This window comes from Gasterosteus aculeatus, chromosome X (assembly GCF_964276395.1).
Source record: "Gasterosteus aculeatus chromosome X, fGasAcu3.hap1.1, whole genome shotgun sequence".
NCBI lineage: Eukaryota > Metazoa > Chordata > Actinopteri > Perciformes > Gasterosteidae > Gasterosteus > Gasterosteus aculeatus.
This window is the reverse complement of record NC_135698.1, coordinates 1,881,211-1,905,158: the sequence shown is the minus strand read 5'-3', so window position 1 is coordinate 1,905,158 and position 23,948 is coordinate 1,881,211. Positions and strand designations below refer to the sequence as shown.

Genomic DNA, 23,948 nt, shown 5'->3' with positions numbered 1-23,948 from the left:
ATCATAGGAAGCTGGACCAATATATATATATACTACCCTGGAGCTGTGAGCAACTTTTAGAAAACAACTATCATTAACCCCATTACAGCTAGAACTTGTATGAGCCATTAAATGCTAGCAAAATAAACATATATTAGCTACTTATTGAGTGTCCTGAACGCAATTACAAATGTAGCTTGATATATGATGCTGCTTAGGTTTTTAGGAATCCCTAACTAAAAGTACACAAATTTGTATTCACATAATTGTTTGTGTGTGCACTTTTCTTCAAATTATGCAATTGTCGATATATACTTCGTCTTAATGTGAAATTCTGAACCGGACGTTTCGTCCGCTGACACGCCCACAATTGGTTTGCCTCGCAAGGGAAAAGACAGCAGCAGGATCTTTTTTCCTCACTGTGCCACATCCGGTCGCGGCGTCCGTCAGCGGCCATATGTAATTGAACGTCATTCATTCGACCAGAGAAGGCGCTTCGCTTCTTCCACCGACGCCAGAAGAGCGGGCTCCACGGGCCGCTCTCCGCCGCGCCGTTCCCCCGGACGCTAATCCGCGCGTGCCCCGGCGACGGCCCGTCAGAGGCTGGGTCGTGACGTCACGGAACAATGCTCGAGCGACCAGAGACCGCGGTTCCCGGCATCGCCGTAAGTCCGACGTCCGCCCCCCCCCCCCCGGACATACGCGATCGCGCCTGTTGTTTTTAAACTAACACCGTGACGCGCTGATCCGTCGGTTCTAACCAGAAAACCCATGTTTGCGACATAGATCGCGTGTAATGTTACATTAATTTATTCATAGATTTGGGATTTGATTGGCTTATCTGGGCTGCTTTGATGGAGCGTGTGAACCACTACTGGCCCCCATATGTGTGGGCCATTTGCAGTTAGCTGGTCTGGGTCTGGGTGGGTGGACCCAGGCGGGCCACATCTAGTGGTCTCGGGTCTCTCATCCGCTCACCAGACACCACACTCCAGGTCCGTGCTGAGCAGATCTGTGATGCAATCCGGGGGTCACACACACACACACAAAGTGACCCCAGACACACAGGGGAGGAATTTGTGCTAAAAATACCAAAAGAAAGGATCCGTTTGAAAACGATGAGTTCTGCCGCGCTGTTTTAATCTTTGGTGCATTATTTATACCCGATGTGTGTTAGCTGGAGCTGGGCGAGGGCCTCCTCATCAGCTGCCTCCCCCTCATGGGGGTGGGATGATGATGATGTCAGTGAACCAGGCAGCTGCTATCACCACTGGGCTGACTGGGGGAGGGTTAACGGCAGTGGCCTGACTGGCCTTCCTCTCTCTCTCGCTCTCTCGCTCTCTCTCACCCGCCGTTACTTCCCCTATTTAAAGTCCCCCGTCGCTTTTCTTTTCCAAGAACCGCATTGGTCGCCGTGCATGCAGCACTGCGAGTGATGATGGGTGACACCGAGACGAAGAGCGTCTTCATTGAGCCGGAAATGTTTCTTTATTCAAACGTCCCCCGAGGCTTCGTTCACGCGTGTGCAGCACGTCGATGCACACTTACAAACGGTTTAGCTCCATCTGATCCGCAGGCTCTACACACTCCTCTGCACCTGCACTGGTTTATTCCCAGTAGCTAAACGACAAACCCCAGCGTGTCCCATGATGGATCCCTCCCCGCGCTGCAGACCGCCACGAGTGGCCGCTTATGTAACGAGTGGCCAGAACTTGTGCGTCGAACACGGGAGCGGTGGAAAAGTGCTCGAGGCTCGCATGCAGCACCGAATATTGATGAGTCCGATGGATCGTTTCCTTTTCTTCTCCCACGCTCGCTGTGCCCCGTAGCGGCCCGCCGGCGTGCAGGTGTGTGGCCCGCAGCGTTCTGCACGTCACATTCATCAGAGTGAGAAATATACAGCGGAGTTCATTTACGTAGTGAGTGCGTTTTTGAAACCGAACGCTTTTATGTTTTTAACACTCGAGGGTTTGCTGACGCCATCAATAACATCCCATAATGTTATTGGGCAACGGAAAACGCAGCGCTGTACAGGAAGGCGTCTTTCATTGGGGATTCATTTTTTTTTCAAGTGACCTGCCTCACGCGATGACGGCGGCCTCGTGGTTTGGTTTTTGGAAAGCGCTAACGTGCGATCCAGGTGGCCAATTTAAACTCTGTAGGTGTGTTTAAGGAGCGACGCTGCAGCTGAAAAGTGTTATATGCTCGAGTCATTTACAGATTTGTGTCGTCTTCTACGAATGGGATGAAGAAATACGTCCAAAAATGACACGAGTCATACCTTGCATATTTAATTCATCACATTTCAGATTATTTTTTCCTCCCTCTATTCATCTGTAGGGAATTTTACTAAACTCATCGGCCGCTTTTCTTTAAATTATTTTCTTTCAGTGAACTTCATCCACCAACTTCCATTTCTACTTTCATTTCCTCTCTACATTCTGACCGAATCGCTTACAGCCTGATTAATCACTTGCGTCTGTTAAAGGTTCGGATGTCGCTCCTTAAAGACGCCCGAGCACACAGCAGCGCCGACACGTAGGCGTCACGTTTCGCCTTTTAGCACGAAGCCAGAGCGGCCCGTCGGCGGCCATTGTGTTTGCCTCCTGTAGCGTGCTGCTCTGTGATGGGGGGAGGAGGGGGGGGGGGGGGACCAGGATGGACCCGATGGAAGGCGGCGCCGATGGCCTTCATTCACTGACTGACGTCACCCGTCTGCTTTTGCTCAACTTCATTTTCTGATTGGATGGACTTCTGGCCGGCTCCTCTTTCCATCCTCGGCCTGTCATGCCCCCCTGGCCCCCTCACCTTTCTCCCCCTTAAAGCACCCTTCTCCCCTGTTCTGTTCAACGTCTCGTCTCAACGTCTCAATGATAATGACCGTGCAGCTCGTATCTGCTGCCCGTGTGTAACCATGGCAACAGCGACTCTTTGCGTGTCGCGTGCGTCTGCAAGTTGGTGAGGGTGCTTCAATGCCGTTACTTAATTTTGTCTTAAACATGCAAATGTCTTTGAGTGTGTGTGTGTGTGTGTTCTATTCACTTGTGATTGACAGAAAGTGTGTGTGTGTGTGTGTGTGTGTGTGTTACTTTCAGCAGCGGAACCTGGAGGGCTACGTGGGCTTCGCCAATCTCCCCAACCAGGTCTATCGGAAGTCGGTCAAAAGAGGGTTCGAGTTCACGCTGATGGTTGTAGGTGAGTCTGAAAACATCTGCCCTGCGTGTGTGTGTGTGTGTGTGTTTGCGGGCCTCTGGCGCACACCTGCCCATCCACTTGGATGCGTTTCCTTTTTTTCGTGTGAATGTCGGTTCTTGGACACGCAGGTCAAAGGGCGTAGCGTGGTTCCTGCGGAGATCAGGTTCCCATGCGTGGCCCCCGGCTCTTAGAGCGGCTACATGTCCCCCCCGGTGACGGGGACGCGTTCCCTGTGTGTGTGTGTGTGTGTGTGTGTGTGCGGTGCAGGAGTGGACAGCATGATGTGGGCTGGAGTCTGCGAGTCTGGATTCAGGATTCAGGTTTCAACGCAAACCGAAGGGAATATTTCCTTTCAGGTAAAACAATGTTGGGAATTTAGGGCAATAAACTTTTCTCACTTTCTAGTTGGAACCTCTGCTGTGTTTAAAACGTTTGCTCCTCTCGTTCCTGCTCGCCTTGATAAACAATCACTGGTGGACAGATGGAGCCTTAAAAATAAATTGAATTGTGCTCCGTTCATTTCTTTTCCTTCAGAAATATTTTATTACTTTGGCAGCTTATTTATTTATTTTTTTCTTACTCTGTTCCAGCTGGTATTCAAATGATTTAGAAGGTGATAAATCTAATTGAATATATAATGTTCGGTGGAAGGAAAGACATCAAGACAAAGAGGTGTCCAAACTTTTATTATTTCAGCCGGGGGCCTCGGCTTCCTGTTTAGTAAACAGCCACGTGAAGGAGACGCGGGGGGACACGCAGGGGGACACGCAGGGGGACACGCAGGGGGACACGCAGGGGGACACGCAGGGGGACACGCAGGGGGACACGCAGGGGGACACTCAGGGGGACACGCAGGGGGACACGCACACAGCGGCGCGTCGGCTCTCTGAGCACCAGAGAGTGAGAAAGGCGCTTCGGGCCCCTCTTCTGTCACGTCTCCCAGATAACTTGGCTCTCGGCCCCTTGAAGCCTCAGCTGATCCAAACCTTTGACCCGGAACAAACGTGGGGAGCAAAGCAGCGTGCGTTCACAAAAATAAAAAATAAAAAGCTTTTTGAAATCTGGGACCAAAACTGTTACTGAATCTCTGTGTGATACCGATGACTGAAGCTCGGGGGGGGAAAATCTTTCAACAGACGTTGCTTTTATGTCATTAGAAAAAGAAAATCAATTTGAATGTGTTCATAATTTCTGTACTTTGTCAACGTTCCGATCGGTGGCTTTGGTTTGGTGTTGATTTGTGGAACGAAAGGGTCACTGGAATGACGTTCTGGCATCTAAATCCAAAGGCCGCGTATAAGAAGTGGAAGAAGTCGTCGTGACGTCACTCTTTGGTTTACGGGCCTGGAGTCCGTCTCTTTGGCCGTCTTCGCGAGGCTCTGCTATGATGCTACTGGAAACACTGCAGTTGTTCCCCAGACCCGTGTCCAACTGAGTGGCGTAAAATACCTCTGTCTTTGTGTAATGCGACTCCTGCCTCGTGTGTGAGATAGCGACGGTCAGACCGGCCTAATGCAGATTAACGCATGCTAGTGTCGCCCAGATAAACGCGTTTCTCACTGCAGCGCACGACGTGTTCGGCTCCTCCGTGAAGTGGAAATCACAGGCCGAGGGGAGAACAGAGGGTTAAAGAAACATTCCGTGATAATGCAGCATGCGTCTCATTGTCCTTGTCGGGTGGACTTTCTGGTCACCACCTTTCTAATTCTAGTTCAACATAAATCGTCATAATAATAATAGGTTCTAACAAATACATTACCAATGTAGATTTTTTTTTTCTAAGCAGTAAGATACGAGAGGCTGTACTTGGTTGACCTCCTCTGGTGCTTTTCTTTGTGCTCAAACTCTTTTCCACCCCCCCGGTCTCCCCCCAATCCGCCTCGCCCCGAGGGGGGAAATAGCAGCTTCCTGTGCCTCTGGTCCAGCTGGCAGACTGTGTAGATTCTGCTGGATCAACAGGCTCCTGCGTAGGGAGCGGAACAGAGCCGGGGGTGAGATCCAAAGAGAGGGGGGAGGCGGAGAAGAGGGGGGGGAGGCGTGTCGGCCCACTGGCTGCGTCGCATTGGCGTTCCAGTTGAGCTCTTCTTTCCACCAGCGGCCCCCCAGGAATGAAGTTCTTATCAGAGGGGCTTATTCCGCGCTGCGACCCTCACCCGACGACGCTTCCATTGTGATGCGTTCAGGCTCTGTTCGGTGAAAAGAGATCTGTAATATGTTCTGGATCAATTATTGTCATTTAGTTACTTTGAAACTTCTATTTGTCCTATTTCTGTCTGTAGTGCAGATTCCGGTTTTGACCACTGACACTAGTTGAGGCATTTAACGGGGGTTCCGTTAAAAAGGAAACGGCCACTTGAAAATGGGGAAGTGCAACAATTCACCGACCGATTTCTGTCTTTGGGCTCATTGCACTTTACACTCTTTAGTTTCCCGTCAAATGCTTTTGCACTAAAACCGCCTGAACTCGGCTGTGTTTTGTGTCAGACTACACAAAGCAGTCGGTTCTTTTGTGTGATCTTTTTAACGGGCTTCTCACACACTGACTGTGTACTCGTCTCTTGTGTGATCGGACCGTCCGACTGGCGTCCAGATAAGACGGTCTGACGGCGTCGCCTACTGACCTTGAAGGATGGCTTTGGTCCAGTTAATCTGAGGGCTTAACCAGATGCGTTAATACACAGCGAGCGCACGCACATTCACTCACTCGCCACTCACTCACCTCCACAGGCCACCAGGCTGGATCGAATACGATGCACCAATCCGATGTCACGTTTTTTTGTATCGGTTTTGGCGCGTTTCCCCCGAGCGGCATGGTACGGTTCGGTACGGGTCGGGTCTGTTAACCATGATTTGGCGAGCGCTTCCACCGCCAACAGTACCCTTACTTGATAGGCGTGGTGTATTCCAGAAAGTAGCGATGACGTCACTTGATAGGCGTGGTACATGACGGAAAGTAGATTGACGTCATTCGATCGCGCGAAAACTGAAAGCTAACCGCAAACAACAATGGAGGACGTACAGCCGATCCTGATCCTGCTTCTCGATATGTGGCTGTTTGTCACAAGGAGACGACAATCTTTGTTTGAGCAAAGGCTACACGTGTGTTGTCTTCCCCCTTGCGGCACGCGCAAATGACGACACTCTTTCAACCAATCAACGGTCTGCAGTGAGTCTAGCTCCGCCCTTAAGTACCAAACAACTGTGCCAGGTGCCCCAACGGAAGGGTACCCAAAAAGTGGTACGGTACGGTTCGGATTTTTGATACCATTCTCAACTTTTGGCGGTGGAGACACAAATAAAAGGGTACCGACCCGACCCGTACCGTACCGCTCGGTGGAAACGCGCCAATTTTAGCCGTTAAACTCTAGACGGGAACAACAGCAACGCGTGGCGCTCACCAGCCGATGCGTAGATCCTGCCGGATCGCTAACTAGCACTACCAACACTGGTTCACTCTATTGGTTAGCTAATAATGCTACAATGTGTTAGCAGCCTGTGGGCCACAGAGTCCTCTTTAGCTAAACAACAGCGCTAACCGCGTTAGCTTCGAGTTGCATTATGCTGCATTCGGTAATCAGGGGGGCAGCTGTTACCTGGCGTAAACCACACCCCGGTTAAAGCTATTAGCAATGCTTCAGTTTTCTTTCTTCAGACGGAGCGCTGACGTGGTTCATGTCGGCCTCCGACTCCACCATAGACACCGCCGGACTTGCAGATCCTTATCCTTGCCAAAACGCTGACCTTTGCCCTCCGTTCCAGCTGGTCCCACTTAGCACTCAACAATGGAGAGTTATCTTTTCCAACAGTCTGGTGTTTGGCAAACACAACTCTTCTCACATCCACCTCCTTTTACGCCTGCGTGTTTCCCAGATGTCTCATTTCGCACTTTGTGGCTAAGGCCTCGCACACGGCTGTTAGAGAGGAGCATGTGTGTGTTTGTGCGTTTGTGTTGGCGGCTAGTTCGGCCTGTGAGGATGTGAGGGGGCCAGCTGCTGCCTCGGGGCTGAGATGGAGAGAGGGGAATGTCAAGAATCCCATGGGAAACCCACTCTCGCGGTTAGTCTTTCTGTCGCTCCCAGTCCATCTTGCTACAGCGCTTTCAATGTGTCTCTCTATTTAATATGGTTGTCGTTATCTGCGTAAATCTGAACCACGCCGTATTCTCCCCTTTGCCCCAAAAGTGTGCAGAACTGTGGAGTTCTGCAAATGTTTTCGTCAACCATTTATGAAGTTGCTTGTGATCCAACTTTGGGCTGCGAGCCACTTTTTGGGAATGACTGGGAAAAGAATTGCAGTCACAACTAAAGGAGAAGGTGCTGAGCCGTCGTTGTGAATCTCTCGCCAGAGGGAACAGAGCAGGCACCTCACCTCCACAATATCACTGATTCTATGTTTTCTGTCACTAATGAAGCACTCCTACCCGTTCAGCACCGACTGGTTCAGTCTGATGGCTTCTAAAAGGGTTTCTCGTGCCCAAAGTGTCGCACAAGAAACATCTCGTAAAAAAGCAAAGTGCTGTCTTGAGACCTTCGCAAGCTTATTTTTGGAAACTTACTGATGGCATTGGTCAAAGGAAGATTTCGAAACTTCTGAATGGGTGGAAAGAACATATTTTCACCATAAACCGGGCATGACCAAGTGCTCCTCGCCAGATTTTTGACCGGAGTTGTCCAAGAGCCGAGGACCACCCGTGGAGAGCTTCAGAGAGACCTGGAATCAGCAGGTACAATTGTTTCAAAGAAAAACCCGCTCACCACGCTAGACTCCAAAGAAAAAGCATGTTGAAGCTCGTTCAAAAGTTTGCTGCACAACATTTAGACAAGCTGTAAAATACTGAGGGAATCTAGTCTGGTCAGAACTCTTGGGATCACCCCCCCAAAAAAACTGACCAACGGGGACGTTTGGAGGCGGGAACATCACGGCGTGGGGCTGTTTTTGCGCAAACTTAAACATAAAAAGGATGCACGGGAGAAGGTACCGAAATATTCTAGAAAAAAAACTGCTGCCGTCTACCAGGATGATGAAGGCGAAACGAGGGAGAACCTTCAACAGGACCATGATCCCAAAACACACAGGCACAGAAACGCTCGTTTCAGAGAAAGAAGACAAAGCTGCTATAATGGCCCCGCCAATCACCTGCGAACGAAACCATCAGGGTTCACAGAAGAAGCCCCCGGAACTTTCGAGAGTCGAAGAATGGGCCAAAATCACACCTGAGCAATGCATCCGCCTAGTTCCCATTTACACGCTGTACATTTGACCTGGCCCAGGGTGCATCTAGGTGTTCTATATTCATCAGGAGCAGGGGGCTGGACCCCCAACGTCATGGTCAAAACCGCTCTCTGAGCCGCAGCCATTGGATCTACCAGTGCTGAAATGGCTAAATTGACTAACCCGTAAAATCTTCAGTAACTGGTGGCGGCATTCTGGTTTTTGCCTGTACGCGTCACTCCATAGATGCACAGCCTGTATTGCACAGGGGGCCCCTTCGTCAACGAGTACAGTTTATTGAAAGGCTCAGCTAATGTAAAGCTTGAGCGGCGCGTGCAGGGAAGATGAACGCGACCACATGGAATATGGCTGGAGGCCGAGTGACGCAGAGCTGTGGAGCGATGTCTCATTTGAGGGTGGGAGGAAGAGGAACAGCAGGGATGAGCACTGATGTTCAGGTCATTAGTCTATTCATGGAGGGCTGCCACTGCGCTTCCTCTTGTCATGCGGAACCAATATTTAATTAAAGCTGAACCAAGGCGGTTTATTGGGACGGACTTGCCCTCAGGGGGGCTCGTTGGTGTATTTTACAACTTCTAGAGCTCTGTAGACGAGGCTGGTTCATCACCATTATCAGATCAATGCTAACAGGAGGTCATACACCTCTGAATTGAAGAACACTCTCGCCTAGCCATCCACCTTTTACGTGACCCTCCACCATTGCCGGGCCGGTTGGCAAATTGCCCCGCACATCTCTCCTATCTGGTCATAAAAATGGCTTTTTGTGTGTGTGTGTGTGTGCACCTGAGCAGGTGCTTGACCAAGACCTCCAAATGTCGCCCGCTCGTAGAGGCAGTAGTGTTGAAAACTGTCCTTGGGTAAGAACGTCATCCATAACTGAGCGAACGCACGCTGAGGGGTTAAGACCCGCCGAGGCTCCACACCACCCACATGATGGAATACACAGATGCCCGGTGAAGGACACTGTTCTTACCCAGATGGTGGTCGGGGAACGTAAATGAAGGATCGGTATTTGTCTAGAAGGTGGCAGTTGACTTTGTTTGGCTCCTTCGATAACCAATGTGTCCTTTTCCGTGAGCAAAGATCACAGCACAAAACACTCTGGGTCTGCTTTACCTTTTCGAACCCGATGGAAAAACGTCACCCGTTTCAGTTTTAAAGCACAGCGCTTAGGTCCCCATCGGCCGCTCAGGGATGGGCCCCTCAGTGTGGGAGGATCCCCCCTCCTGGAACACCCCCCCCTGGACCCACTGGTTCTGCTGCGCTGGGCAGAAGGTGATGTCACAGTAGCCAGACAGTATGGAGAAACTAGAGAAGACCCAAATGTGAGCGTGTCAGCTGTGGATCTCTGTTACCAATAACATGAACATCTGGTCAGCATTGGGAGATGGAAAACCTCCAACCTTCTGCTCTTGGTTTCAGTTTGGAACTTGGCAACGTGGTGTTCTTCTTACCGTGTTATCTTCCCATTCAAGGCCAGTCAGCTTTTTTTTTCCTTTCCTGCAGGAGAAATGCAGGTTCCTCACTCTGCTTAAAAAAAATAAGGTTGAGCTAAAGCTGATTTAGCATCGATTTTGATACTCAAGTGTTTGTTTTTAAGTCATTAATGAAGCGGTGATGCATTGCTATGGATCCTCTTCAAATATAAACAAAATGAATGAACCAATAGAGGCTTATTAGAGCTAATTCCTGGAGCACGAAAGCATTGCCAGGGCCCTGAAGTGCACTAACGGGGTTGTACCACTCCGAGGTCCCGCTGTAGAGAGGCCCATGCAGCGTGTACCTTCCGGAGTTACTGCCGTTTGTCGGGTAAACGCCAACCCGACCTTGTGCGACCTCACGGGAGCGTAAAGTTGTGCACAGTAAAGAGAGAAGTTAGCGATTTAATAGGTAAAGGAAGCGCTCGGTGCACAGGAGAGGGGCATGAGGGAGGAATGGAGGCCATGAACGGAAATGTTTTATTCCTCATCTCAATGCTCCTGACCCTTTGTCCCCCTCACAGACCATACATGTACTTCATTGTCTCCAGACATTTGCGTGTGTGTGTTCATGGCATTAAATTCCTCATGTCGTCTGTTTCTCTTATTTTAAATGCATTATTTTTTTTAAATGTGCGTCCTCAGGTGAATCTGGTCTGGGGAAGTCGACTCTCATCAACTCTCTGTTCCTGACTGACCTGTACTCCAAGGACTACCCTGGGCCCTCCCAGCGCATCAAGAAGACGGTGCAGGTGAGCTTATTCAGACCTCATCTGGGGTTCACACGTTACGACAAAGGTCGGCCTGTGAGGAGGTCATGTACTTTTATGTTTTATTTAACTTTTTATTTAGCCATAATAATCCAAGTGCTATTTGGAGTGTCCTTCACAGGCCGAGTCCCGGCCGAGTTTCACACAAGCGCCACATGGGAAAACACAAATAACAGACAGATTATAAAAAATGAGTTTAATCTTGAGTTTCTAGCCATTTGCTATATAGCATGACTTTTATTTAGCATGCTTTAGATTCGCTGCTTTATATAATTGATAGTTTGCTCCTCCTCATTCCAAACATGGTCCCTTCCATCTACTGGAAGACCACAAACCAGTGATGTGACATCACAACGACTGCCTCCTATAAAGCCCACGCGACCTAATGATGCACTGGCGGTCTGAGCAATCCAAACTGGTTGCAGCGTTGTGCTCGTTGGCTGCGGTTCTGTCCGACAGCATGTTGGCGTTTAACGGTATTTGTGCCAAAGCAGGAAGAACTAAAGCTGCAAAGGGTCAAATGCTTGTACCGCCCACCGTGAGGTAGAAATTCTGAATTATGTTGCTCGATATCCAACCTAAACCACACCGTGTTGATGTCTGTCACACAACGCTCCTGCAGGGTGAGGACACTAGTGGGTTTATGCAGCTGCAACCGCCAGACAACGGCGCCCTGAGAGGAGACTCGTTTTTTTTTTTTTTTTTTGTCTCCGTGGGGGGAGAGCGAGCGATGGAGAGAGGGGGGGGGGAAAGAGCTCACGGCCTGTTTTTTTCTTCCTTTTATGGTTACGACAATGGGCGGAGGAGGAGCGACGGTGCATCCGGGGCAGTGGGGAGGAGAGGATGAGCGAGAGGGAGGCGAAGCAGATAATTGACGCTGGGTTCATCTACCGAAAAGTCTGAAGACGAGGGTCATGGATACAGGTTGTAGGAGGAGGTGGACGGAGGCTTGCAGCTATCCGCGCAAACAGCGGCGTTCACCCGCCGGGCCTTCGGATCAGCTGAGCTGACGTAAACATCACACATGCTGTGACATCGAGACACATTTGTTTTATTGCACAGGAGCAACGGGTCTGAATTCTTTTGAGACGTGTGGCGTTTAGTGCAAAAAACGAATGGATGGATTGCAGGTGCAATTTGGATGTTTAACGCCAAGCTACAGATTTAAATGCGCATTTTGCACTTCCTGTCCAGACTGAAGTCCCTCTCTGGGTCCGCCCCCCTCCCCAACCTGGCGGGAAGCCGTCAGCCTGCTGTGTCTGCAGATCCCGTTTCTTTTTAAATGATGGTGTCGAGCCTAGTGGCATTTTTGAGGTTCTCTCCCGCTCTGTTTTCCTTCGGTGGAAATAGCAGGTTTTGGTTTCCAGACGCGTCACGCACAAAAACACACATCCTTAACACACAAAGGCCAGATGCACAACCAAGCGCAGAGCGTGAAACGGCTGCGGCGTGGGGTATATTGGTGCTCGGCCGTAAAGTTGGGGCAGATCATCTGACGGTTTTGGCGGAAGAATGTTTGTGTTTTGAACACGAGGGCTGTGCTTCGAGTTAAAAGGGCGTTCCTGGAAATAAGTGGACGGCCTTGTGAAAGTGGGCGGCGGCCCGGCGAGGGGGGGGGGGGGAGGGGGGGCGGCGGCGATGGACACGCGGGGGCCGACCGCCGTCGTACCACGTGCACCGGGCAGGTTTTAGTCACATTTGCCTGTTAGCTTAGCAGTTGTCTGTCATGACTGCTGGCACATTTTCAGCCTTCTTCTGTAGTTTTTGGGGAATATTTGTAATAGTCACATGTCAAAGTCTCCATGCAAATCCCTCTTTTACTGTCCTCGGCCTTGAAACGGATTCCAGGGATGTGATGTTGTTTCAGGTGGAGCAGTCCAAAGTGCTGGTGAAGGAAGGAGGAGTCCAGCTGACACTCACCATCGTGGACACTCCGGGCTTTGGGGACGCGGTGGACAACAGCAACTGGTGAGACGCGCCGGCTGTTTTCCCCCGAAAAGGAACAGAAGACCCTCCCCCCCCCCACACGCTCAGCTTTTCTTCTTCTTCTTCTCCTCCTCCGTCTCTCCAGTTGGCAGCCCGTCATAAACTACATCGACAGCAAGTGCGAGGACTTCCTGAACGCCGAGTCGAGAGTGAACCGCAGGTCCATGCCGGACAACCGGGTCCACTGCTGCCTGTACTTCATAGCGCCCTCTGGACACGGGTAGGTCCGCGCGAGGACATGAGGTGGACACCAAGAGATAGGTCATAATAATATTTCCTCTAATAACTGATTTCAGACCAAGCGTACTTCGCTTCATGGTCTGTTGGACTGTAAATGCACCGTCACCAACTACGTGAACATCCTGCTGTATTGAAGAAGACTTGAAACGAGCTTAAGAGCCATGAGCTCATGATTCCAATATTTCACATTTAAAACACTTGCTCCGTTGTTAAAGTGAGTTATTGATTGAAGCCTTTTGAAGTGTTTTAATATGAACCTGACACAGTTCTAACTAGGTCAGATATTTATACAGGCGGGAGGAGGGTTTGGTTCCCTTTGCCAGTCTATTCGTATGTGTTTCAGTGAATTGAGGAACATCCTCACACTCCCCTTGGAAGAAACGTGCGTGTGTGTGTGTGTGTGTGTGTGTGTGTGTGTGCGTGTGCGCGCCATAGATGCCTGCCAGCGTATGTGACCCACAAACGTTGTATAACCCAGTTCTGCTCATGCTCAGTAGAGCCCCACTCGCCATCACTGTAATCAGCCAATCAGAGCGAAGCCTCAGAGCGGCCGACAGAGGCTGGCCCCTCATCTCACAGAAACACACTGTGTGTGTGTGTGTGTGTGTGTTATGGCTGCAGCACTAGCCAACTTCGATATCCGATTCAAGTCTTCCGTGGATCATTCATCAATCCGTAAGGTGTCACATGCTGTATGTCTGCAGCTACATTGAGTGAGTGTGTGAACGTATTACTAGTTATAAAAACCATCTCCTACGTGGTGCTCGTGTCTCTGGGTGAAGTCCCTGAGCAAGGCACCTGACCCCCTAACTGCTCCCTGGGGGGGGAAAAAAAAAATGTACAAAGCCGCGGGTTAAAAATGCAATTTCAGCTAAATGACCTGTGATGTAATGAAAGTACTCGCCACTGGAAGTCAGTGCTGCAGCGTTCACTCAACTTATGTCCCTTTGCTGTTACTAACTTCGATGCACTGAAGATGTTGAGGAAAACGCATTCGCTCCTCCGTGTTATCATATCGGGTCATTGTTCCTTTCTTGCAATAATTTGGCTTCCTATTGGCTCTGCAGCAGCTGCAGGATCACAGTCACAGCCAAAAGTCCCTCGACACGAGGCCGTAAAACCGGGAATCCCCCCGATTCCTGTGTTAGAAGTCAAATTCTTGCTCCTGTCAGAGCTATGTGCGTCCGTGGCAGTGTGTTCGTGAACAAAGACCACTGGGTTCGTATGGGTTATCCCAGTATGCCCAGTCATATGCCTGTCATTCAGAGGGGAAAACCCTCTTCAGCCCAGCGAGGCGAAACCCTCAAGTCGCCACCACAGAAGAAGAGCGGGACTCGAGATGTCAGTCTTCGCCCGTGGGCTCCGGGTGATGCGCGGGTTTTGTCGGCCCCCTGCTGGAGACCCGCTGCACGCGGTTCACTTTGGAAAGAGTGTGTCCCGCCGCCCGGGACGCTTCCACTGTCCCCCGACTACAAGCCGCCACTCACTTTGTCCTCCTCGTGTTTCTTCCTATTTACCTGTTTTTGCTCAAACCGTTTCAATAACTAAAGTAAAATGATTGAATAAATCTTTGTGGCTGAAACGTACTCAAACATTTCTTTTCTTAAATCCGCCAAACAAAATGGGTCAAATAAATACATAAATTGACCTGCATTTATCAACTTAAATCTGGTAAAAGAATCTTCCAATATAGATAGTTTGTATATTTCAATATGCTATTTGAGTCCGCATTGGCCTGGAGATATTAGATATTAATATCTGTGCATCCCTACATTAGAAACTCTTAAAAACGTGTCCTAAACAAACCTCATTTCAGGCATCGAACCAATCGCACATTCAAGTAGAAGTTTGGACTAAAAGATCGTACGGCTGCCGAATAACTCACGTTTATTTTCAGTGATGAAGGCGACGCACTTCTAACGGTCTCCTTCCGTCTGTCCTCCAGTCTGAAGCCGCTGGACATCGAGTTCATGAAGAGACTCCACGACAAAGTCAACGTCATCCCGCTTATTGCGAAGGCCGACACTCTGACCCCGGAGGAGTGCCAGCTTTTTAAAAAACAGGTATTTGTGTGTCACGTGAGAAGGATGGAAAGTGCCGCCGCTGCATATGACGTAAACGTCTAATAACTACTTTAATTATACTTTGCGACGGTAGCCATGTTTTCTTTACTTACGCTAAGCTAAGCTAGTAACCTCCTCCTGTGCTCCCTGAAAAGAGGAAAGCTTGTTAAACCGTTTGGCCGTTTTTTGATCGGTACGCAGGTCTGCGTTCACCACGCGTTTCCTCTCTCCTTTCATCAGATAATGAAAGAGATACAGGAGCATAAAATCAAAATCTATGAATTCCCAGACACGGAGGACGCCGACGACAACAAGCTCGTCCGAAAGATAAAGGTAACTGGGCACAATTTGGTCCGTGCTTTTGAAAATGGATTGAATGGCCGAGAATCTCCCGTGTAATTGAGCTTCATGAGGTAATCAGTTACCATGGTAACCATGGTAACGGGGGATGTTTGGTTACCAACTACAATCTTTAAGTTCAGCGAAGTGATAAACAAGTTGCTCAGCTAGCATGTTTCACTGCTCGCTCGTGTGTTAGCGGTTAGCAAATTAGCTCAATAACCCTGGTAGTCCGTACATTACTAAGCATTTAGCACTTAAGAAACTTTGTCGGCGGGAAACGTGGACACATTTTGCCGCTGTAAAACGTTTACATTTTTTAAATATTTTTAAAAAAAATGTAAAAACGAAATGTTTTGGCAAATAACCCACCGCCACACCTGCAGCGGCTCCTTTTGTGTGATAACGCTCTTCGTCCCTCCACTCCAGGAGAAGATGCCGCTGGCAGTGGTCGGCAGCAACGTGGTGATCGAGGTGAATGGCAAGAAGGTCAGAGGTCGCCAGTACCCGTGGGGCGTGGCGGAAGGTAGGTTCGCCCGCGTCCGCCGCCACAAAGGAGGACACGGCGTCCCGCTTGTGGCGCAGGGCCCAAAGAGTGAACGTTCACACCTGGCCCTGATTCGTTATTTTTTCACATGATGGACATTTTGAATCCCAGTTTTATTGCACCTCGGTCAGACAGAGGCGGAAACACAGGTCACAGGGTCGTCTCTGAATGGATCAACTACCCGGGAATACAATGTCGAAATGTAGTGTTCACAGGAAATGAGTCCATGAACTTCTTCGATCTGATAGACACCATCACATTAATTAGGTAAAGCTTAGTCTGTCTTGCAATATCAATATGAAATCGATAGGGGTGGGAATCTGTTGGCACCTCACAATTCGATTCCGAGGTCCACGATTCGATGCTAAACCGATAATCGATTCCAAACAGATTATCAATTCCAAACAGATTAATCGATTCCAAACAGATTAATCGATTCCAAACAGATTATCAATTCCAAGCAGATTAATCGATTCCAAACAGATTAATCGATTCCAAACCGATTCCGAGGTCCACGATTCGATGCTAAACCGATAATCGATTCCAAACAGATTATCGATGCATCTCGATTTTCAAAATTTTCTCAAATCTGAGTTTGTAAGTAAGAGAGAAAAAAAGAATCTTTGTCACAAATATGATTTTCTATCAACAATGCAAGAACCGATGCAGCTTGCATTTCAACACAATATGGAAGTAGCCTAATGTAAAAAAAAATATTACAGATTCGTTTTTCTTCTAAATTATTAAAGAAAAAGCCGCTCTTAGTCAATGATAAGGAGAAGACTTCAAACACAGAGTGCCCCTTTTATTATGTGTAATAAGCAGCATATCGCTGAGACAGAAAATAAGTTACGCTGCACAATAACACGCTACTTTATGGCGTTTGCATTTCAACACGTTGTACAGCGTTGGTATAGCTGTGTCGGCGAAGTATCGGCGAGAAGGTATTTTGTGCTTTGGCTCCAGTGTATTCACCATTCCCCGAAAACCCGCCTTCTCCACAACTGAATATGGCCTTAAATCCACTGCAATAAATGTGGCAATGGGTTTATTCCTCCGTTTTGCCCTCTGAGTTGTGTGGCAGTTGTACCTGTTCAATCGTCGCTGCCATCAAGTGTCGGGAAATGTGGCTCTGCAGATTTGTCGTATTCCCGAAGTATTTCATTTGACTTCTACAGACCTTACAAATGGTGTAAGTCTTGTCCATCTTGCCGTCAATCTCGTAAAATCCAAAATGCTGCCACACGGCAGCTTTTAAAGAAGCCGCTGCAGGTCGGATACGTCGCCAAACGCACATGCGCGCATAGCGGGCGAACAAAATGTTGCAGCGGGCGAACTCATTTCATTTTTCAAATTCCGATTATTGACTTTTCTGAATAGATTCCGAATCGTTCTGGAGAGAATCGAGAGAAATCGATTACCTGATGACGTCTTTGTGGTCTACAGTCGCTCTGGTCTTGATCTCAGTAACTCAAAAAAGACTCAACGGTCTGCTTGAACTCCCGTCCGACCAACTGGTGTGAACGTGACGCGGGTCGGAGCGACGCGATTTGGCCCAAACATCCACTCTCTGGTTGAACCAGTTAGAATCTGCTCACTGGGACCCGTCGGGCCCAATGACCTGCTGTGTTGTTTCTCCTTTGTTGTAAAGTCCTCTAATGACCCATTGTATATGTATTTGACCTTTTGTTGCTCTGTGGTTGACCGGTGGATCAGTCTTTCACTTTTTTCATTCTTTCTTTTTTTCTTTGTCTGTTCTCTTCCATGACTGACAGAGGGCATTTTTGGTAAACCAACCCTCTTTCACTTGAGTTCAGCCTCATTTCCTCCTCCTCCTCTCCATCCCTCCTCTCCCTCCACTTTTCTGTTGCTGTGTCTCATCATTAGGCTGACGGTCAAACCAACGCTCTGATCAGACTTGGGCTGAAGACTGTGAAGTGCTAAAAGACTAAAATGGAGATCACAAAAGAACACGGACACCAGAATCATCCGTGTGCTGTTGACGGCTGCGTAGCCGACGTCATGTGGTTTATTCTGGAATACGACACGGGATGCTTGTCGGTACCATATCACCTCTTATCCTCCGAGGAGTCACAGGGCCGACTCGCACTACGTGTCAAATCCAAATTCGAGTACATATGATGCTACACGCTACACGCTCCTTGTTGGAAATGGAATTTTCCTCCACCTAGACGTCGTTTTGCGTTGAACTGTCACCGGTTGTCAGAAGTCCCCGAGAGGATCACGAGCATCTCAGGGCGTCCGGTGTTTCACTTTTAACAGGTGACCGTTTCACCCGGTGACTCTCGGGCCTCGTCCTTTCATCCTCGTACTATTCAGTGTTCGTCAGTAACGGAAGGTACGCGATAAGTAATAGTAATGCGTACATTTCTGAGTGAGGAATTGGCGATTTTAAAATGGCTCATTGCACATCTTGGTTGTTCAAGGGAGCCTTCTTGAAAAATAAATACGGCAAAGATGAGATGTGAAGCAGCGGCTTCTACACAAACTCAAGCCCTCATTCCAAAGGGGATCTTTCTTTGTTTTTCCGTAGAACCCTCAAAGGAATATTCAAGCCGTCCTATTGTGAGTTCATTTAGATCTTATGATGGAGGCCGTAGTCTCCTACAGGGACACATGAATGATTCTGGTTCTTGTCTTTTTGTTTTTAAGCAACTTAAAATATGTGGGGGAGGACGATTCCCCTCGATTACAACTTGGGTCTTGTTTTGATTTTGAGTTTGTGTGTTATTTACCAGTGAGGTGACGCCTCACGACAACAAGACCAGCGGGGCGAGAAACGCAAGCAGACAAACATTCACAGTAAGCCGTGTCTCTAAATCCCCAGAGGAGCGTATCTGGATCAACATGATCATTTTAGTCACTTCACATCTCCTAAAAATGGGTAAACCATTCACAGAGAACAAGACCATGTTGGTAGTAAAGGGGATTAATCCTGCCAGGTTTATTTAAACGAGGCCCGCTTCTTGGCAGCGGGCGCAAAAGCGTCCACACGCTCACCTTTCCTCCCAAGTCTGATGCGGTGAACAGAGAGAGCCAGCGGCCGCCTGTCGCGTGAAGCTGCTGTAGAAACATCGCTTGTAGATCCATCACGAATTCATGGGCAGTTAATGCTGAGCTGGCGTACACGTCGCAGTAACACGCGGCTCTTGCAATCATGACTCATTGGTATGTTTTAAGACCTTTTAACATGTGTGCACGCGCGATTCATTCGTTGAACCAATGCGGTTCGTCACCGCGGCCTAAATGCACTCTGGGTAAAGCGCTTCGGCTCAAAGCACCTGACGGACGCGTTAAAGTTCATGGCTGGCGAAACGGGAGCCACGAGACTCGGCGGCTGCGTCAGGTGCTTTGTGTCCTCCATCAACGATTAACACCCGTTTGCTGTTCGTTACAATGTCCCTTCTTCCCCCATGAACTTTGACCTCCACTCCCTCACCTTTTTATTTGAGCGTCGCACCGCCGGCTGGTCATGCCTAGCTCCTCCCCCCCACGTAACACCCCCTTCTCCGAACCGCCCACGCTCCCTCTACAAGCCCCGCCCCCCCCCTGTAGTCAGTCAGCCTGGACACATGCAGGTTTAGCCCCGCCCCCCCCCCCCCCTACAGCTGGCCGCAAGACAGTAACCTAAAACCCGTACCCCCCCCCCCTCCGTCAGAGCTCCCTCCTCTAGAAGAGACTGAAGGTCAATGGCTGGCTTGGGAGGCCAAGGGGCGGGACTGCTTAAGTTTCATCAATGGTAAGGCGTCCTCCTCATTCGCTCTCCTGATGATGATGATTGACTGCCGGCGGAGCGGAGGCCAACCAATGAAGGAGCGCCGTACTTTGGCCCCGGGAGGAGGCGGGAGATCCACAGCAGCGGTTCCTTTAGCGGCCCGGTTCAGACCGGCCGACACGTCCAATACGCAGTCTGCTTCTTCTCGGACCTAATGAGAAGAAGCAGACAGAAACCCTCTACTTCCTCGTCTGCTCTCCCAGAGTTTCCCACGCTAACAACTCTGGAGGAAACAAAGCAGCAGGGTGATATGTGAAGGACGTCCTGTGTGACCACGGCCTGGCGTTCCTACTAACGTGCTACTACGATCCATACGGCCACTCCTCTCAACACTTTGTAACCTACGGAATGAACTTCTCTGGTGTTTGTGCCGCACAGTCTCCACAGCGATAACGACAATAACAACTATTTTTACCACCACACTCTGTTATCACGTCTATAACGCAGTCGTGTTCATTTTCAAACCTCCCAAAAAGTGAATTCTGCTCGCTTTCCCTTGATACCAGATGCTGATGTCACACTGTTGCTGTGTGTGTGTGTGTGTGTGTGTGTGTGTGTGTGTGTCTCCCTGTGTTTCAGTGGAGAACGGGGAACACTGCGACTTCACGGTGCTGCGCAACATGCTAATCAGGTAAAACGCCAGACTTAGCCAGTGTTTAATGGACGCTCCTCTCTAGCATCAGCCTGTTCTCCTACGCATGCTGCAGGGATGGACTAATATTTAACGTATAGACTGATACCTACACATCTGGATAAAACCTCACGTGTTTATTATGACACACAGATTGTTCAAGAAGACCTCATGGTTGCAGAGATATACTCTGGGTTGATCCCTACGTTCCTTCCTCATCTTGTTCCTCTCCTTCCGCAGGACCCACATGCAGGATCTGAAGGACGTCACCAACAATGTCCACTATGAGAATTACCGCAGCAGGAAACTCGCCGCCGTCACCTGTAACGGGGTGGACGCCTCCAAGAGCAAGGGCCAGCTCACCAGGTCAGCCTCAGTCACTAAGCGGCCGCTGGAGGGGAACCCGATACTTTGGACGTGGAACGTTTATTTTACCGTGCAAGGCGAATGAAATGAGTTCTATAACCGGCCTGGGCTGTGGTCCACAGGAGTCCCCTGGCCCAGATGGAGGAGGAGCGCAGGGAGCACGTGATGAAAATGAAGAAGATGGAGGCAGAAATGGAACAGGTCTTTGAGATGAAGGTCAAAGAGAAGAAGCAGAAGCTGAGGGACTCCGAGGCCGAGGTGGGTTTGAAAGAGAAAAAGATCTTTGAAATTAATTTAATTTATGTTTGTTTTTTTTCATCAGACCAACATGCGGCGATTACGATTTGTAATACCTGCAGGTCCAAGATAAAAACACAAATGTAATAACTTTGAGATGTTTTTTTTCCCCTTTTCAGCTGGAGCGACGCCACGAGCAGATGAAGAGGAACTTGGAGGCGCAGTACAAGGAGCTGGAGGAGAAGAAGAGGGTGCACGAGGACGAGAAGGCCAACTGGGAGGCTCAGCAGAGGATCCTGGAGCAGCAGAAACTGGACGCCTCCAAGTCAGTAACGCGCTCGTCCAATGAATGTCCCGCACCGATGCACCGAATTGTAACGCTGTCGCTTCTTCCCGTTTTGTCACACAGGACGATGGAGAAGAACAAGAAGAAAGGGAAAATCTTTTGAAGAGAAGCGACCCGTTGACCTTCAGTTTTACGCAAACCCAGTGCTTTTCTTCACGTGCTGTGGCCCTTCCCGAAACGTATAGAACATTTCCCAGTAATACCGTTAACGCACACCCACGTACCTCATCCATTGAAACTCATCATTCAATTTCACGGCCAACGTGGGTTTTTCTGAAATTCTATTTTCCTCATGTGGTCCAAAAGAGAGCGAGAGCGAGTGTGTTTAAGGTCAGGTGGCAGCCGAAGCATGAGGGGGGGGGAGGGGGGGGAGATCACTTTGGAGCTAACAGCTAGCTGCTGGCTAACACGCTAGCTCTATTTAGCGCTTCTATTTTCTCAAAAAATAAACAAATATGAACCGTTAATTTGTCCCAGCTGTCGGGGAAAAAAAACCAGTAGTCTCTCGTATAACAGTCAGAGAGGCGAGTGATTCCAAACAGACTAATAATAATTCTTTATTTTCCGCTGTGCGCCGTCAAAGGTCAACGCTGTCAGGACGCTAATCATCAACAGCTAATCATCGCTAATCATCAACAGCCAAAAACAAACTCGCTCTGGAACTGGATGTTGAAAGATTCCCTTGTAAACCAGTCGCCGTGTTGAAATGTACCTCTTTAAATGTTCCCCGCGGTGTGTGTGTGTGTGTGTGTGTGTGTGTGTGTGTGTGTGTGTGTGTGTGTGTGTGTGTGTGTGTGTGTGTGTGTGTGTGTGTGTGTGTGTGTGTGTGTGTGTGTGTGTGTGTGTGTGTGTGTGTGTGTGTGTGTGTGCGCGCGCGTGCGTGCGTGCGTGCGTGCGTGCGTGCGTGCGTGTCGGACCGTGAGGACTCATCAGCTCTGAATGAGCCCTTCAACATCCCCTTTAGAGGTTGTTCGCCGCCTCACGGCGTCCGCCATCTTTCTCCGGCAGCCCCAGAACGGGCAAACGCAACACTGGCTCTGCAGAAACACTTTTCCCTTCCAGCCGTCGTTGTGGCTGACGTTGCTCCGGGACGAGCAACGTTACCGGTGACGATATAGGTATCGCCGACTTCTACACACTGTCCCTTTTTAAACGATGGGGACATTTGTGTGTGTGTTTCCCATTCAAAAAAAAAAAGAAGACATTATGCAAAAAGCTTCACGGGCGTCACAAAGATGTTTTATATTGTTATTTAGGTGGTGGATGTCTTCATAGATCTGAACCCAGATGCCCAGCTCTTTCCTAACAATGTTCCCCTTTTGTGTGAACAATTCATCAAATAGCTTGAATATTCCTGCGTCCACACCCCCTTTTTCTCCACGGACTCCACAGGAAGACGCCAGTTTGGAGAAGTTTGCCAATTCTGCCAAAACTCCGTGTCCGTCTCCCCCTTTTTTCTCGAATATGAACACAACACGGCTTCCTGGAGCAACCACCGATGACCTGTAACTCAAGTCCATTCACAAGGTCAAAGGGCGCCGTGACACGGCCGGACCTTTTAACTCACCCTCCCACGTTTTAATTCCCTGTATTAATGATGCCACGTGTGAGGTTGAAGAAGAGCTCCTTAAATCCTGTGTAGTTTTCCCAAACGTATAATCTGTTATTTTAGTGTAGTTTTTCAGCTCGCCTGCAAAATTCTGGATGCATTTAAAGCAAAAATGCTAAAGGGACAGACACCTGCAGCATTTAGGGTATTACCTGTATGGATTTGATTATGGTTTTATTACTGTGTACATAACGGAGGCTGCTCAGTGGCCTTTTTCTTTCTTCTTTTTGTCACACGATTAGCCAGGAAAAACAGAACTTGTACTCAGAACTATTATGTAAAACTTGTCTTAAGAACACACCGATACATTTCAGATACGTTTACGCACGCACGCATACCGTATACATCTATGCCAATGAGTACACGTTCTCAGGAGTCCAGAGTTCCTCTTTGAAACGCTTGCGCAGCCCTTCCAATAACGCCAAGTTAAGATAAACATTTAGGTGGACATTTTCATTTTTTGTAATATTTTCATTTTTGTAATGTGTGCACTGTTTACTGCTTCTCTTCTTTGTTCTCTCTCTAACTGTACATTATTAATATTAAAGTTGACATGGTTATGCTTTAAGTCCCAATGTGTTTTGTTTTTTTTCTTCAAAAACTCTTTAAATGAATCAACACCTCGTCAGTATTTATATTGTACCATATGAAAAGAATATGAATATGCATGTCCAAGAACCGGCAATTATTCGATTGCATTTCCAGACTGATGTTTCTCCTCCCACAAAAATGTCCACTACTGAAACATAGTAAAGTATTATTATTGACCAATCAATAAGAAATTACAATTCTCTAGGTTCAATTTATACAATTCATCAAAATCTAAAGGCAATTTCCCTTTTGTAAAATGCTTAATACTCTTGATTCCAGAGTTGTTGCTAGATACAATTGAACATACATTAATCTATATAACATTTAAGTTGATAATTCAATGATTATTTATTAAACACCCCGTGTATCTGTAACCGCTCTGGTTCCGTTCTGCCCACAGTATTTTGTTTGCAGTTGTATCATATTTCCTCAACTTTATTGCTTAATCCTAACACGCCTTTGAATGGGATTATAACAAACAGATGTTTTGTGGTCAATAGAATGATTCTATTTTTGGATGACAGAACAACTGTTCATCTAGAA

The 23,948-nt window shown here is 48.6% G+C and overlaps 1 protein-coding gene across 2 annotated transcripts; it reads left to right on the top strand.

Annotated features, from left to right (window-relative positions):
• The first annotated feature begins 320 nt into the window (after window positions 1-320).
• LOC144383684 (septin-7-like) lies at window positions 321-23,382 on the top strand. Of its 2 annotated transcripts, none has more exons than XM_078082237.1 (13): window positions 321-644; window positions 3,075-3,174; window positions 10,530-10,636; window positions 12,522-12,622; window positions 12,726-12,860; window positions 14,826-14,943; window positions 15,184-15,276; window positions 15,712-15,808; window positions 20,205-20,256; window positions 20,497-20,622; window positions 20,745-20,880; window positions 21,039-21,184; window positions 21,269-23,382. In XM_078082237.1, exons 1-13 carry the CDS (start codon window positions 606-608, stop codon window positions 21,306-21,308), a joined length of 1,290 nt encoding a protein of 429 aa, XP_077938363.1. In that variant the 5' UTR covers window positions 321-605; the 3' UTR covers window positions 21,309-23,382. The 2 variants fall into 2 exon arrangements, with proteins under 2 accessions (XP_077938363.1, XP_077938364.1); XM_078082238.1 differs by having other exon boundaries at window positions 324-644; window positions 3,078-3,174.
• The last annotated feature ends 566 nt before the right edge of the window (window positions 23,383-23,948 follow it).

What these genes read in the sequence shown, in the direction of transcription:
- LOC144383684 (XM_078082237.1), top strand. Translation starts at nt 606, where the DNA reads ATGCTCGAGCGACCAGAGACCGCGGTTCCCGGCATCGCC. An exon ending in GCGGTGGACAACAGCAACTG is followed by an intron (nt 12,623 to 12,725) that starts GTGAGACGCGCC and finishes CCGTCTCTCCAG; the next exon opens with TTGGCAGCCCGTCATAAACT. An exon ending in CTGCGCAACATGCTAATCAG is followed by an intron (nt 20,257 to 20,496) that starts GTAAAACGCCAG and finishes CTCCTTCCGCAG; the next exon opens with GACCCACATGCAGGATCTGA.